Raw genomic sequence first — 14492 nt, 5'->3', positions numbered from 1 at the left:
ATTCTCTAAAAGCTTTTGGGAAAAAAAACCAAGGAAATTCAAGCAAAAGTTTTGAGAAATGATCTAAGAGTTTAGGCTTCTCTTGCACGGCCATATCTGCATCACCATCACATCATGCCTTAATCACTCACAGTGTTCAAGCAACTGAGGAGAACTGAGTATGTAAAAGGAAAAAGTCCCTTAAACATACATACAACTCAGTAAGGAGGTTTATATTTAGACTGCAAAGGGAACCATTTTGTCATGTTGCCAGTATTAAATACAAATGTATTACTTTTTGGGTTGTGACTTACCAAAAAAAAAACCAAAAAACCAAACAATTTTTAATATACATGCCTACATGCCTCTCACACCTCTGCTGCAATGCTCTCTCTCCCTCAGGGGTTCAGATGCCTGCATCCAAGGATTCAAGGCTACGCTAAACACAGTAAAAAAAAAAAATTCTAACTTTGACTTAGGATTGTAAGAAAACATCTAAGTTGAGAGAAAGACTTGTGACAAAAATATGTAGAAGGATAAGAAATGAGACAGGAGTTGGAAGTCTAAAATAGAGATCACTAGCTGCTCAAAGACACATGGCAAAGTAATCAGTCAAACAGAGAGGTAAAAAAATCTGATAAAAAAAGGTGAAGGTGGGAGGGTCACTGCCAGTCATTATGTTTTTCAAAGTGCAAGTGCTGGAGGTGAAAGCAAACAATTCTGCAACACTGTGGATTTGCCCAGAGCTGTTGAAGCAGATTCTTCTCCTGGCTGAGGTCTGTCTAGACAACAAACACTTCTAAGCATATTTATTGTCAGCCCCACTGCTCATGAAGGCCGGACTACAATCTGTGACTGCTAGCCACTACTTGGTAACTTTGTACTTTTGCATTTAGCTGTGCAAAGTATGTGGCTACAAGTAGGATGCTCAACGAAGCCGACCTAAAGAGGGGAGGTAACAGACAAATGAAGACAAAGTCAGCCTCAACACCTCCTTCCTGACCGGTGAAGACTGAAAACAAGATCATCAACCTGCAAATTACACTGACATTTGGAGACTTGAACTCACTAAATAGCAAAAATATCCATTACCCACGGTTGTAAAAACATGGAAATTACCATTTCCTAGATAAAATTCCTTCCTTCCCAACAGAAGTTTTAGAGATGCAAAGTTATTCAGAAGTGATACTCTCCAAAGCAAGTCCTCAAATTAAAAGCTTGGAGCCACTGAAAGTGTATTAGGCTTGTTGTCTGCTGGTTTGTACCTATGCTACACTGATCAGAATGAGTACAAAAAGATATATTCTTCTTTAAGAAGACAATAAAAGAAACACCAGGCATGTTTTTGAGCCTGGCAGACACTCCCAGTGTAAGAAACCAACATGACAGAAATAATTCAGATATCAGATATCTTTACTTTCACTGGAGAGTACAGTCTTTCTTCTGCATTTCAAAGGTTCTACAAAGCCGTACACCTGTAGACAATATGTTTAAACCAGGAACTGATTATATTTAAGACATGTATAGTAGCTTTCATATAAGAAATCCCAATTCAAACTTCTCCAGGCCTGAGCCATAATTACAATTTTGTAAGTCAGTAAACTGAGACGGGCTTTAGAAAGTCATTAACAGTTCTTTACAATACGACTGATTGTGCCAAGATAACTTGATAGTTCTGCTGTTGTACTGTGTCCATTGTATTACAATGTTTCCATGGATTTAATCAGTGCTTATTTATGCTTAAATGACTTTATTTGCACGCTAGAAAGAAAGAGATAGACCCAAGCAAATGGATAATGAACACAGAACAAAGATCCTGGATAAACAGGACTGACTGGAACATTAGCTACAAAAAAAGACTAAAATTTGCTGCATGAATTAATCAATTCAAGACATAACAGCTTGCTCTGTAGATAACATAGGAACCAATCATCAACCATCAAAACACATTGCTGCTGACTGCATACATGCCTAGTGTTTGTAGTAAGGTGTTACAAACACATTTTATATATCTGTGAGAATACATTACACGTATGAAAATGGTGTCATCCCTGAAGAGCAGTTATTCAACTCAGTTATTTTCTTTTTTTTTTTTTTTTTTTTGGCATTTAATGCTTTTACATGAGAAAAGACTTAGCAGGACATACAAAAAATGTACTTCAAGAAGACAAATATTCTTATTATTTCAATACTCTTCCGTGCCACAGCTTGACAGATACCAAAGAAATCTAAAGTCTTCATTGATATCACTGGCCTGTTAAAGTAAAGCTAAACAAAGCCTTGATGCAAAGTTGCATGACGCCATAAATGACCCGTGAATGCAGAAGAAGAGACAGAAGTACAGCAGTTGAAGCCCCTCCACCCTGTGGTGATGGCAACTCGTGTCAGACCTCTAAGTGCACACAACCACACATCAGCTCCTACCTAATAAGAGATGCAATGACACCCTTGGTAATCAAGGGCTAACAGGCATCAGAAGGAGGGCAGAAAGGGGATTAGCTGTAATCTCTCCCCTCAGCTTTACCACTCTTCAATTTCATCTATTATTGTATCATAAACCTAACCTAAACAGCAAAATTCCTTGGCTTAAGATGTGAGAAAGACCTCTGGAAAAGTCTTGACAAAGATAAATACAGTTAGACCTCAGACTGTTTACAAAGGATGTTGGTAGCTTGTAGCTTTAAGAGGAGGTAAACCCACCAACAAGGAAAAACATAAAAAGCAATGGGGGAAAAAACCCAAACCAAGAACAACAAACATGGCAGGGACATCACCTGTTATCAGCTATTTGAGTTGTCAGTGCTGGGGTCAGTTAAAGGTGGCAAGTCAGCAACCTCAAGCACTTGCTCCAGGACACCACGGACTAGTGTTTTGAACCTTCCTTGTTCAAAACACTAGTCCAGCCAACAGTGTTGTTCTGGGGTTTCAAAGGGCATTGTTACAATTTGGGAGTGGAGTGGTGGGGATGTGGGGGTTTTCTGCATGAAGGGAAATGCAGGTACTCATAAAATAACATTTGGCAAATGAACACTCAGAACTCTATAGGGTACTGATATCTTCCATAAAAATGGCTTAATACTTACTGTGCACACATGAGGCCAGTTCTCAAGCTGATAGAGCACTTCTGTGCTAAGGTCCTCCCAGTACATTTCCCGATATATCTGAGGCATCTTTGACAGTCTGACACCGCTGCTGTATTTGCTCAGCAGCTCCTTAATGCGACTTTGAAGTTCATGGACATCGGCAGCAGAAGAGCCAGGGGAAACAGCATGTGTCTCTGCAGTGGATGTATTCAAGCTATCTGTTAAAAAAAGTTACAGCCTTGAAGTAAACACAGCCCTACAAACAGAAAGACAGATGATTACCTCCATACTTAAAAACTAAACATGGGAGCTGCTGGCATAGCACCAACTCTAAAATGTGCCTCTCCTGCCAAGCATGGCTGGTTCAGTCACTTCCTATGGCAAAGAACTATGGAAATCTCAGACATTAAGTAACTAGCTAAAGATGAGATTTCAATCACTGTAGTTATTTTTGTAAGATGTTGCTATGTTTTACTTCTGAAGGGATTCTGGAAGAGAATACAGAACTGTCAGCCCCACTGCAGCTGAGACACTGCACTAACGTAGTATCCCAAGAGGGGCACAGGATAATTTCTTTATAAGCACCACAAAGATATTGCATGACAACCAAGAATGTTCTTCTGTATAGATGGGTGTACAAATCAGACCAATTATTTGCCTTTCATTCTAAGATATGTCCTGAGGAAAAGTCTCCACCCAGCAGGCAGCTTTTCTGTGCTACTGCATCCAAGTAAGCCCTCCAGTGGAGCAAGGAAAGTGACTACTGCTCAGCTGCTCTGGACAGTTTCATACATTGTGTGTAGGAACTAGGCACTCATTATTCTAGGGGGAGGTTCACATCACCAGCTTACCTGCTGCCTCATGTCTACTCCTCTTCTCCCTTCCGTGGGGTATATTTGCTACCAGATCTGAAGCTTCACAAATCAGGCTGACAAGTCTCAAATAAAGCAGCCATCATTTTGCAAGCCCATCAGCTGCACAACTGTTGAGCCATGCAGGCAGAAGAGTATTTGCTGGACAGACACATTAGTAATGCTGCTTACTCCTAAAAGCCAGGATTTCATCCTTATATCAGATTCCTACCACACTGGTGAAGTTAAGCTTAATCCTCCTGTTCCCAAACTCCTCACACTGGCTTTGTGATTGGCTTTGACACTTTCTGCCCAATGTTTTTCCTCCAACACTGAGAGGCAGGCAAGCAAAGACACATTTCCTCAGCACAATGAAATAAGAGTGAAAAGTTTCACTCACAGAACTTGATTCCTCATCCAAACCCATCTTCATTCAAAACAACTATTAAGATGGATTTTTTTTAAGATAACACCCTCTCTGAGTAGTCAACAAATCATTTCTCAATGGGCATACCACTTGAGTCTGTGGAAGAGCTTCTGGACAGGTGAACTTGCAACTCCTTTTGAAACCGGGGTGGGACAGTCAGTCTCTTCTCAGATCTAGAACTGGAAAGAAAATTGCTTAGAATCACTCTTCTGTCTTTAAATAAAATTCAATTTGCTTTTAAGACTTGTACATGAAATAAAATGCATCCCACACATTCCATACACTCCTAGAAGGCCTCCTGCACAAGATGAGTAAGTCACAATGTCCTTGTCAGGAAGACAACCTGATCAGCAGTAACAGGACAGATCAACAGGTGGTTTCTAGTTTTTACTCATTTTTCTCACTATTGTGAGAAACAAAATACAGTAAAAAGACATTAGCAAAGGGAAAGAATGCAGGAACATATAGGCATTCAAGGTGTTTTTGTGGATGCTGTTGGTCACATTGTTTAAGAGACTCTCCTCTGAAGATCTTTCCCAATGAAAGCACACAAATATTGTGCTGTATGTCTTCTTCTGGGGTCCCCAGAAGAATACAGACTTCACTGGGGAATACAGACACCAAAATGAACTCCTGACACTGAAGAGGGCACAGCACTGTGTAGCTCACAAAAACCTGGAAAAATATCAGCTGTGGAATAATTACATACACTGCAAGCAAAAGGGAAGAAGAGTTGGAAAATGGAATTCAAAGACTAGACAACATCTCCACCATAGCACAGCAGGTTGCTCTAAACCAGGCATCTCCTGACCAGAGCAGATCCTGCACATGCACTGGGCAGGCTTTGCAGAAGATCTCTGACCAGGGCGCAGTTCTGGAATTCAGAGACAACAGTGGAGCAAGCCATAAACCTCACCAGCTGCAGAGACACCACGGGTGATTTTCACAGCTTCACCTGGACTCTGAGAAGGTAGGACAGTAGTTCAAGTATGATGCTGTGGCTAGTTGCAACAGGAAGTCAAGACCAAGAAGCCTTATGCATCATCACATTGACTTTTAATCAGAAATTCATATCCATGAATCAGAAAGAGACCTCCCACATTCACATCTCTTCTAAGAAGCATGTTAAAAGATTTAACATTAATTTGTCTCCCCTGCTTTTATGCTGTTCTTGTTAGATGAAACCATTGCTTCTCTATCAGCTACGGGGTATCACTTGTACCAAAGACCATACTTCTCTTCTGAGTCATGTCTCACAGCACCAGCTCTTACAACAGACACTGCCCAGCTCAGCAATTTAGAAAGCAGGAGTCATGCCCAGAAGTGCTAGGCAGCAGCAGATCAACTACAAGCACATTTACAAAACTCAGAAAGTACAATAGCAAAGCCACCCACACAAAATCAAAACTTACACTCACACCTGGCACTTTCTGGGTATCTGAAAAGCCTCTTACAACACTTCACTTGCACTACAGAAAAACCCTCTACTTTCTGGGCATACCCCAGATGCCAACACAAAGCAGTAGCAGTCTCCTTTTAGAAGTTGGCTGTGGCTGCCCAGGCAGATGCTGTGAGAAATCCAGGATCCCACTTCTCTGTAAGTGTACCTACCACTATGGACAACTCCAAGCTGAACAAATATTCAATCTAAAAAAGTCCTCTTAATGGAAGCAGACTCAAAAGAGACCACCACCTTTGCTAGGCAGAAAGCAAAACAATCCTGTGAAACAGCCCCATGCGTAGTGGAGACTGCCATGCTACCCCTGCGTGCCAACAGGAATCCATAGCTGCGCTCTAGTCCTCTGTGCCAAACACACTTGTATCACCTTAAGCCCCACATCAGGTGACACAAATGATGTGACTGCAGGATAGACCAGCCAGAACTGCAGGCAAGTTCCAGTGAGGAAGAAGGCAGATGTTCCCCGCTTAAGTCATGCCATGTGAACACCCTGGAAAGGAACCTGGAACAGAGGATGGATGATTCCCTTCTGCTGCACGTAAAAGCTAATTGGATTTGGGATCCTCTCAGTATTAAGAGACTTTATGTAGGGTCTTCCTGTGCTTTCTGTTGCGGCTCAACAGTTTCCCAAAACGTGGTGCTGGCATCAGCTTTGAGCCCAGCCATCACCAGTTTTGAGTGCTGCAATCAGACCAGTGTCAGGTGACGTGCTGCTGGCTCATGCAGATCATGGTGGTTGTATATCTCCAACAGCAAGATGGGATATGGCCAGACAGCGCCAGGGCCAACATGCTTCCCTTCAGTTTACAGGTATAGATAACTCAGCTGCTTTCAAGGCCTCATGCTCCTCAGCTGCTAGAAGCCTGCTCCCAGGAAGAGGCCTCCTAGCCACACCAGCAGCCTGGCCCTTCACAAATGCCTGACCAGCCATGCAGCCCTGCCCCCATGCGTAGCTCCAGCTGAGCAGATAGTCACCTCTCGCTGCCACACATCACTGCCTCACAATAAAGGGGAGCAATGCCTTTCCCTGACAATTGTCTTGCCTTGGTAAGGCCCACGCCACCCCAATCTGCTCTCTGACCCTTGGACACTGCTATCTAAGCAGCAAGGCCAGGTGGTGGCCAGCAACAAATGGCTCCTGCCGCTTCAAGAAAGGGGGTCACCAAGCACCTGAACCTGTTCTCATCCATGCTGCTGCCTTCGAGCCTCAAGGATCTCTGCAGTTAGCCTTACCAGCAAGGTCTCTCCCTGATTCTCAGGGTCCACAGCAGCATAGTCAGGATAACCTCAGAGACTGCTGCTATGAAGACAAGCCTCAGACCCTGCAACAGCATCTGCAAGAAACCTTGGACAACTACCTTCAGCATTTCTCTGTTCTCATGTGAATGTGACAGAATTGGGAAGACAAACAACCTGTTCCCTTTCCCCCACATGCTACACAGGGGCAAGCCCCTGAAGCTGTGATCATGAAAATCTCTGAAAAAAAATAAAGCACTACAGAGGTGGGACATAGACTTTGGCAGTCACAAGAAAACCACCATTTCCAGCCTCACTGAGGAGCTTCACTACATGATACTGGGTGGAGCACCTGTCAGCATCCAAAGTCTGTCACTGTCAGGACATCGTGTCAAGGCAAGGAACACACATCTGCCATAGCACTACAGATGGTCAACAGAAAAGGAGAAAACAGAGATCCCTATGTGCAACCATGAGAGCACGGGTGTCCTTTCCTACAATGAGGGTACACGGAGGGGCAGGATGCGTAACAGAGTCAAAAACTGTACACAGATAACAGCTCACTCCAAACTGGGAAGTGGGGCAGAGAGAGTCTGTCACCCTCAGGACTTGTCTCAGTCAACCTGACGTGTGAAGGCCCAGTCACTCTCAAAGGCAAGTGCTGACATCCCTGCTGGAATAGTGCCCTCAAGCCTGTGCAAGACAACTATGAGGCTGCTGTCAGCCCAGGATTTTTGGTGATGCTGTTTGTAACTCCACTCACTGCATGCTGTTTTTTGAAGTCAGGACCTCCTGGCTCAAAGAAGCTTTCCGTCCTGCAATTCCCAAAGTACAAGCAACTATGACGGTTCAGGAGGTACAAAATGTCCCCAGCAGCAAGGACACATGGATCTTGCCAGCCCTGCTTCAAACTGGCCAAGTTGAAACAAATTAACAAATTAATCCAGTCACATACAACCTTGTATTCACAGGGAATATTAATCGCATCTCCATGAACTTTCCCTTCACTATGTACCCTAGTTAACAGGATAACTTTTGGACTCTTTGCAAGAGCACAAGATGTCTCCTCCTCCAAAAATACATGGGCCAAACCAGACTTTACTTGTAGCTTCTCCTACAGTGCAGGGCAGAAACAGACAACAGAAAGGCAGAACACTTACCTAAAAGGAGCTCAGGAGAGACTGTCAGAGATGAACAAAGATAACACAAGATGGAGCAGACTACATTAGGAATAGCCAGAAGAGAGGTGACATCTACCTAATTTTATTTCACATATTACAAATCTTTAAATGTTATAAAATACATGCCCGCCTTTTAGAGAAGTACCGCTTAAAAATATCCAACTCATCTGCACACACAGAAAAGGGAAGGCCCAAGCACAGCTGCTCCTACTCCTTTCTGAGTCACAGCAGGATAGCTTGGTCCTTCTCTCCTCTGCACAACAGACCCCGGATGGCATATGGAATTCATGCAGGTGAGTGGGGCAGGACATGCCTGCTTTCTGTGGATCCTCCAGAAACAGCAGGCACTGCAGCAGGATTAAGCTGTTGAGCTGCTCTGGGCCACTTCACAGCTACGCCACCGTGGAAGTGGCACGCCACTGCCACTTCCATTCAGTGCCAGGCTGGCTTCCAACCCAGCCCGGGCTGGAGTCCTCCCCCTGCAGAGGATTACTGCCACAATCACAGCTCCGGAGGACTTAGCACAGCCACAATGAGCAACAGCAAACACTTTCTCACCACCGTCAGCTGACGGCCCAGGGCAGGCGAAAACAACACAGAAAGAAATGATGGGGCAGCAGCTGACTAAGCCAGCGGGATTAGAGAGGCTCAAACGGGGCTGAAAAGCAGCATGTACTGCTAACCCAGCAGAACTGCAGCTCCAGCCCTCATCTCAGTTCACCCAAACACGGTCAGCTGGCTCCTGGCTCCCAGCACGCCGAGAAGGGGCACAAACACTGACGCTGCAACACTGAAGTCAGGCAAGAGGGAAAGGGCAGCCACCTGCACACAGCCACCACCCTCAACACACACATCAGCTGCTCCTGCACACAAATCTGCTTCTCCTGCTTTCTGTGGAGATATAACACATAACAGCTCCCTCCTGAGCACAGGCAACAGCTCCACACTCCCTTGCTGCGACACCTTTGGCCACATTTCTCCAAAACATGGGAACAGGCCAAGAGCACAGGCTAGCTATGGCACCACCCAAAAAGGCAACACATCATCTGTATCCTTCCTAGGTACCATCCCACATTCAGACTTCACCTGCTGCAAAGGCAGGGGTCTGGATTCCACTGGATCCCAAGGACACTGCTTGTATTGCAGCATCCACGGGTCCATCACACTTAATTTCTCCTCGCTTGTGCGCGCACACACACACACACACATACACTGACCTGTTTACCACAGTGACATGCCTCTGCATGGGGATTTCTTTAGGTGGTCCACTCCCAGCAGCTGAAGTTAAGGCAGATCGGGCACTCTCCGCCACAGGTTTCACACCTCCACATGCCACTTCTCTGCCTCGGGGCATGCGAGGAACAGGCCTCTTACTGCCTTCTTCTGGCATGTTCAAAGACCGGGGCTGCCGCAAAGTTCCTTTGGGCTTTCCTAAAGAGTTTGCAGATGCAGCCATGAGTAGCATTCTTTTCCACCCAGTCTACCTCCACCTCCCCGGGCACCTCCTGTACTGCCATCCAAAGGGTTTCTTCTCTACTCTTGTTTGTGGGCATCTGAACTCCCACCACACAGCAGAGGTGACCAAGTTACACCCACAGAGGAACACACCAGCATTCAGGACACACTGGGATAAACAAGCTCTTGGTCACTTTGCTGTTTATATGCTGGATGTGCCACATCAATTTTGGAGGTTTCAAACACTTCTGAGGGGATCGATGTGCAAGAGAGTTAATCAACCTGCCTTTATAATCCCTGTCATTTAACTGTGATATGAGCCACTAGCTCAGCTTCCTAACTGGCATCCTTATAGAAAAGCAAGAAGCAGTGAACACTTTATTACAGACAAGGGAGCACACACAAACTATGAGACCCACTGTTGTTCCAAGCTGCCAACCTGCAAGCAAATGGGTCCTGCCTGGGCTTAATCCTGGACTCAATTCCAAAGAGAGTCACACAACAGCACAGCAGTGAGGAAAACCTGACCCATACTTTAGGAAAACACTGCTACAAAGCTTATGCAAAAGGTCAGAGGTAAAAAGAGTTGAAAATGGGCATCAGAACTTTTGTGGCACTGGCATCAGCAACAGGAGCTGCTGAGACAGACACAGATGACACTACAGGGACTTCTGATCACTGAAGGAATGGTTCAATCCTCCCACCCCACAACAGGCCAAGGCCAGACTTAAAGAACATGCAGGCTCATTGCCACATTTCTTGCCTGCATCTCAACTGTGTTTCTCACAGAAGCAGGAGCAAATGAAAGTGAAGCCAAGCATCCTACAAGGACTTTGTTTTCCAAGATCATTCACATCTTGCATACACACCTGAAAAGGGCTTTCTCTCTGGTCATGGCTTTCAGATATAAGCATCCTTGTCAAGAACACTCATCCTCCCAAGAACCCTTCACTTGGACCCTGTAACTCATGGCTGTAGGTGACACACCCTCACAGCCAAGACTTTTGTGCAGCAGCTGCACAGTTCTTCCATAAAGGCAGGCCTTCTAGAGCTGCCTATGGCTTACCTGATAAACTGACTGGAGATGTATTCTTCAGCCTCATCTGACAGTTCACCTGCCGGACTGTTTTCTTCTTGGAGCTCCTCTGTCGGGCCACCAGTTGAGCAACTCGTACAGTTTCATTGCAACTAACAGCATGGCAAATTACCTTGTTGGAGCAGGAAGGGGACAGGGGAAAAAGCAGTCAGTGAGACCCATGCTCATCCACAGCCCTCAGAAACATTTGTATCCCTTTCCAAGCCTGTAAGTGTTGAATCATGCAGGCCAGCAGGCAGTTCAGGAAAGGCTTCAGCAGCGGACATGGACCTTGGAGATCTCACTCTCCTTTTGTGAAACCCCAGAAGAAATCTCAGTGAACCTCAGAAATCAGCAAACCAGACAGCCAGAGCCTCCCCATCACCTTTCTACATTAGGTTGGGCCCCTCTGAGAAACAGCCTGGTTTCTAACTCCCATCCCACAGGCCCACAGTCTCACTTTATAACTCTGTGAAGCCATGGGGTTGCAGCCTGTCCTTGTTCCTCCTGCCAAGGCTCACTAGAGGCTCTGGCACCACGCTGACCCTGTGGAGCAGGGTTGCCTTTGCCCTACTTACTGAAGAAACTGCACAACTATCCTGGCTGCACCAACTGCCTCACAGCCACTGGGCTGGCCCCCAACAACAGCCCAGCGTTGAACAAGCCCATAAGTATCTCCCTGCCCAACTTCATGGCCTCTTGCCTCAACATCCAATTACCACAGGCCATCCTGTGGATGGATACAGGAACTTAGCCTTGGCAAGACACCAAAACGTGTGCCTAGCACGCACTTTGCCTGAAAAGAAGATGAAAGCCCAAACTTTTGGGCCATTCAACTGCTGCAAAGGCAGCTGGGTGAGTACTCCTTCAGGACTCCATAAGGACACAGGCAGTTACCCCAAAAGCACTAAGTTAAAAATGGAAGTCTGTGGTCTCAGCCATGTTCTGTGGTGGTGGTAGAGGTTGTGAAAGGGCCCCTTTCTCAAGAGTGCCATGGGGCCAGCACTGCTACCTTGCTAGCCATGGCTCCCAAGGAACATCAGAGATGACCATTTTGCACAGGAGCAGGGCAAGAGAAACTCAGGGACTTCATCAGCGCCTCTGAAATTAGCAAACAACAGCTCCAAAAAGGATCTTTTCTCACAATCAAGACACGGCAATCAAAGCAGAAAAACAACAAAAGCAAGAGATTGCTAAGCAGCAACAGATCCCTTGTTCCAGGGATCTTCTCAAGTGTCCCAGGGTGAGCCACACAGCCCAGGAAAACATGGGCAATGGATGATGGCACTAGAAACCAGGCAACCCCTCTAACAGTGCCCTCCAGCTCATCCTTCCCCCTCCTCTTCCTCCTCCTCTGCTGCACACCCAGCACCTTTGCTGAGCTGGCTCAACACAGAGCCACTGCAGGCAGGGCCTCTCCTTCTGAGGGAAAGCTCTCCTACCCCAGGAACTCCTGCTTATAAATCAGACAGTGTCCCTGCTGCACAGTCAGCATGGATAAAAACAGCAATCCATCCGTCTCACCACTGTAGTGATTCAATGCCAGGAATCACAGAAAAATTCAGGTTGGAAAACATTGCTACAGTCCATGTCATACAGCATCTTCACTCAAAGCAGCATCAACTAAACCTATTTAGTCAGGTGGTGGAATGTCTTCAAGGACAAAGAACTCTCAACCACTCTGGACAACTTCGTCCATTGTTTAGCCAGCCTCACTGTAAAAAAGTGGGCGGTTTAATGTTTACATGGGACTGCTTTCATTTTAGTCTGCTATCATTGTCTCTTGTCTGTTCATTGAATACCAATGAGAACTGCAGATGGAGTCTGCCTCCATATTTTTTTTTACTCCCTTTAACAGACATAAGGATAAGATTTCCCTAAGCTTTCTCTTTTCCAGCACAAACAATCCCCACTGTCTGAGCCCTGCATCTGAGACCTTATGTTCCAGCCCCTTCATAATCTTCACAATCATTCCATGAACTTGCTTCAGCGTGGCCATGTCTGTCTTGTTCTGGGAAGCTTAGAAAAGTACATAGTTTCACTGCTGCTGAGCAGAGGGGAATTATCACCTCCATTAGAGTGCAGGCAACTCTTCTTAATGAATCCCAGTATGCTGGTCTCCCCTGCTACACATGGTACCCTGTCCACTGTGAACTCTGCATCCACCAGAACTCCAGAGCATTTCTCTGCCAAGCTACTTGTCAACTCCAAACTATACAGGAAGTTTGGAGGTGGTCAACTCCAAAACTATACAGGAATACAGAGTTTTTCTTCCCCAGGTGCAGGACTTGGCATTTCCCTATACTGAACTTCACAGGGCTCCTGATGCTCCACTTCTCCAGCTTCTCGAAATCTCTCTGAACAACAAGCACATCCATCTGCTCTATCTCTAGTCTCTCCTGTAATCTACAGACTTGCTGAGGATGATCTCTGTCCCATCACCTAGGTCATTCATGAACATGTCAGACAGCAGTTCCTGAGCATCTATTCCCACGGCACATCACTTTTAAGTGGTCTCCCAATGGGTTTTGTGCCACTTTTATGGAAGAGGATATTACAAATCCTACCAAAATTCAGTTAAACTACATCCAATGCTCCACTCAACCAATCATCTAAATTTGGAAGGGTATCTATTTGGTAACATATGATTTTTCTCTTTGTAAATCCATGCTGACTTGCCTTCTGGTCTTTCAAGTGGCTGCAACAGCTTTCCAGGATTAAGACACTCAACAACTTTCCAATAATTCAATGTCAGGCTGATCTTCCCACCCCACCCTTCTCGGTGAAGGGTGGTGCTTTCTTTCAGTCCTCCAGAACCTTCCACAAATTACCATGAACTTTCCAAGGTAACTGACACCTGTGGGTGCACTGCAATAAACTCATGGACTTATGCACACTCAGTTTTTCCAAATGCTCCCTACCTTAATCCTCCTTCAACAAAATCAGCACTTCCTTGCCCTGCACTCTCCTCTGCCTATTTCCATAGTATCTCTATACCCCTTCCAGGTCACCCAATTCTGCTTCTACCTCCTGTGTGCATGCTCATAATGGTAGATTTAAGTTAGGCACTCCTTCTTCAATCAAGTATACCTTCTCCGGCCTAGCTTAAGAGAGAGACTTTGTCATACAGCAGCCTGTAGCTGAGTCATAACCCATCTTTGTGAAAGGTGAACCTGAAAGCCTTCACTCTTCACCCTTTCACAGATGTCTCTGCAACAATCTGCTCTCAACAGTTTGAGCATGGACTTAAGGATTTTGTGAAGTGAGCACAGGGAAAGGCTGAAGGTCTTTATTTGCTGTACCTTCTTTCCTCCAGTTCTTCTGTTGTCCCTGTATCCCTTGTTTCCTCCCATTGCCTGTACACTTAACCAGCTATTTTAAGGACTTTCTCTGGAAGCACTTGCTCAGAACTGGCAGTTCTGAGGAGCTGTTCTCAAAGGGATGGTACTCTGTCTTGGTCTTCAAATAATGAATAGTAAATGCAGTCTTTCTTAGGTCCATGTAGGTTTGTATAGGCAGCACCTGTATAATCCTCCAAGGCTGCTTCTCTCTGCTCCCACCTCATGCACGCTTGCATTTATGGCTCAGTTTTGTCAGTACTCCTGCCCCCTTTGCTTCTTCCCCCATCTATTGGAACACATAATTCTTGAACCTGCAGAAGGAAATCCTTGTAAGCTCACTGTATCTCCTGGATCATTCTCTTTGGGACTGTATTCCATGAGCCTTCCAAGCAGACTCCTGAACAG

General features: G+C 45.5%; 1 protein-coding gene across 5 annotated transcripts in view; it reads right to left on the bottom strand.

The window, feature by feature from the left end:
* The window catches only part of TDRD7 (tudor domain containing 7), a 44443-nt gene that overhangs the window by 23275 nt on the left and 6676 nt on the right, over nucleotides 1-14492 (bottom strand). For 4 of the 5 annotated variants that reach the window (XM_041398372.1, XM_041398369.1, XM_041398370.1 and 1 more), the window contains 4 exons: nucleotides 10738-10879; nucleotides 9434-9647; nucleotides 4428-4519; nucleotides 3063-3280 (listed from right to left, as the gene is read on the bottom strand). In XM_041398372.1, the coding sequence (XP_041254306.1) occupies nucleotides 3063-3280; nucleotides 4428-4519; nucleotides 9434-9647; nucleotides 10738-10879 (666 nt within the window). The remainder of the gene's footprint in view (nucleotides 1-3062; nucleotides 3281-4427; nucleotides 4520-9433; nucleotides 9648-10737; nucleotides 10880-14492) is intronic. The other variant, XM_041398375.1, reaches the window with a different exon arrangement.

The sequence above is a fragment of the Onychostruthus taczanowskii genome, unplaced genomic scaffold (assembly GCF_017590055.1).
Source record: "Onychostruthus taczanowskii isolate IOZ18803 unplaced genomic scaffold, ASM1759005v1 scaffold145, whole genome shotgun sequence".
Lineage (NCBI taxonomy): Eukaryota > Metazoa > Chordata > Aves > Passeriformes > Passeridae > Onychostruthus > Onychostruthus taczanowskii.
This window is presented reverse-complemented; position numbering and strand designations above follow the sequence as displayed.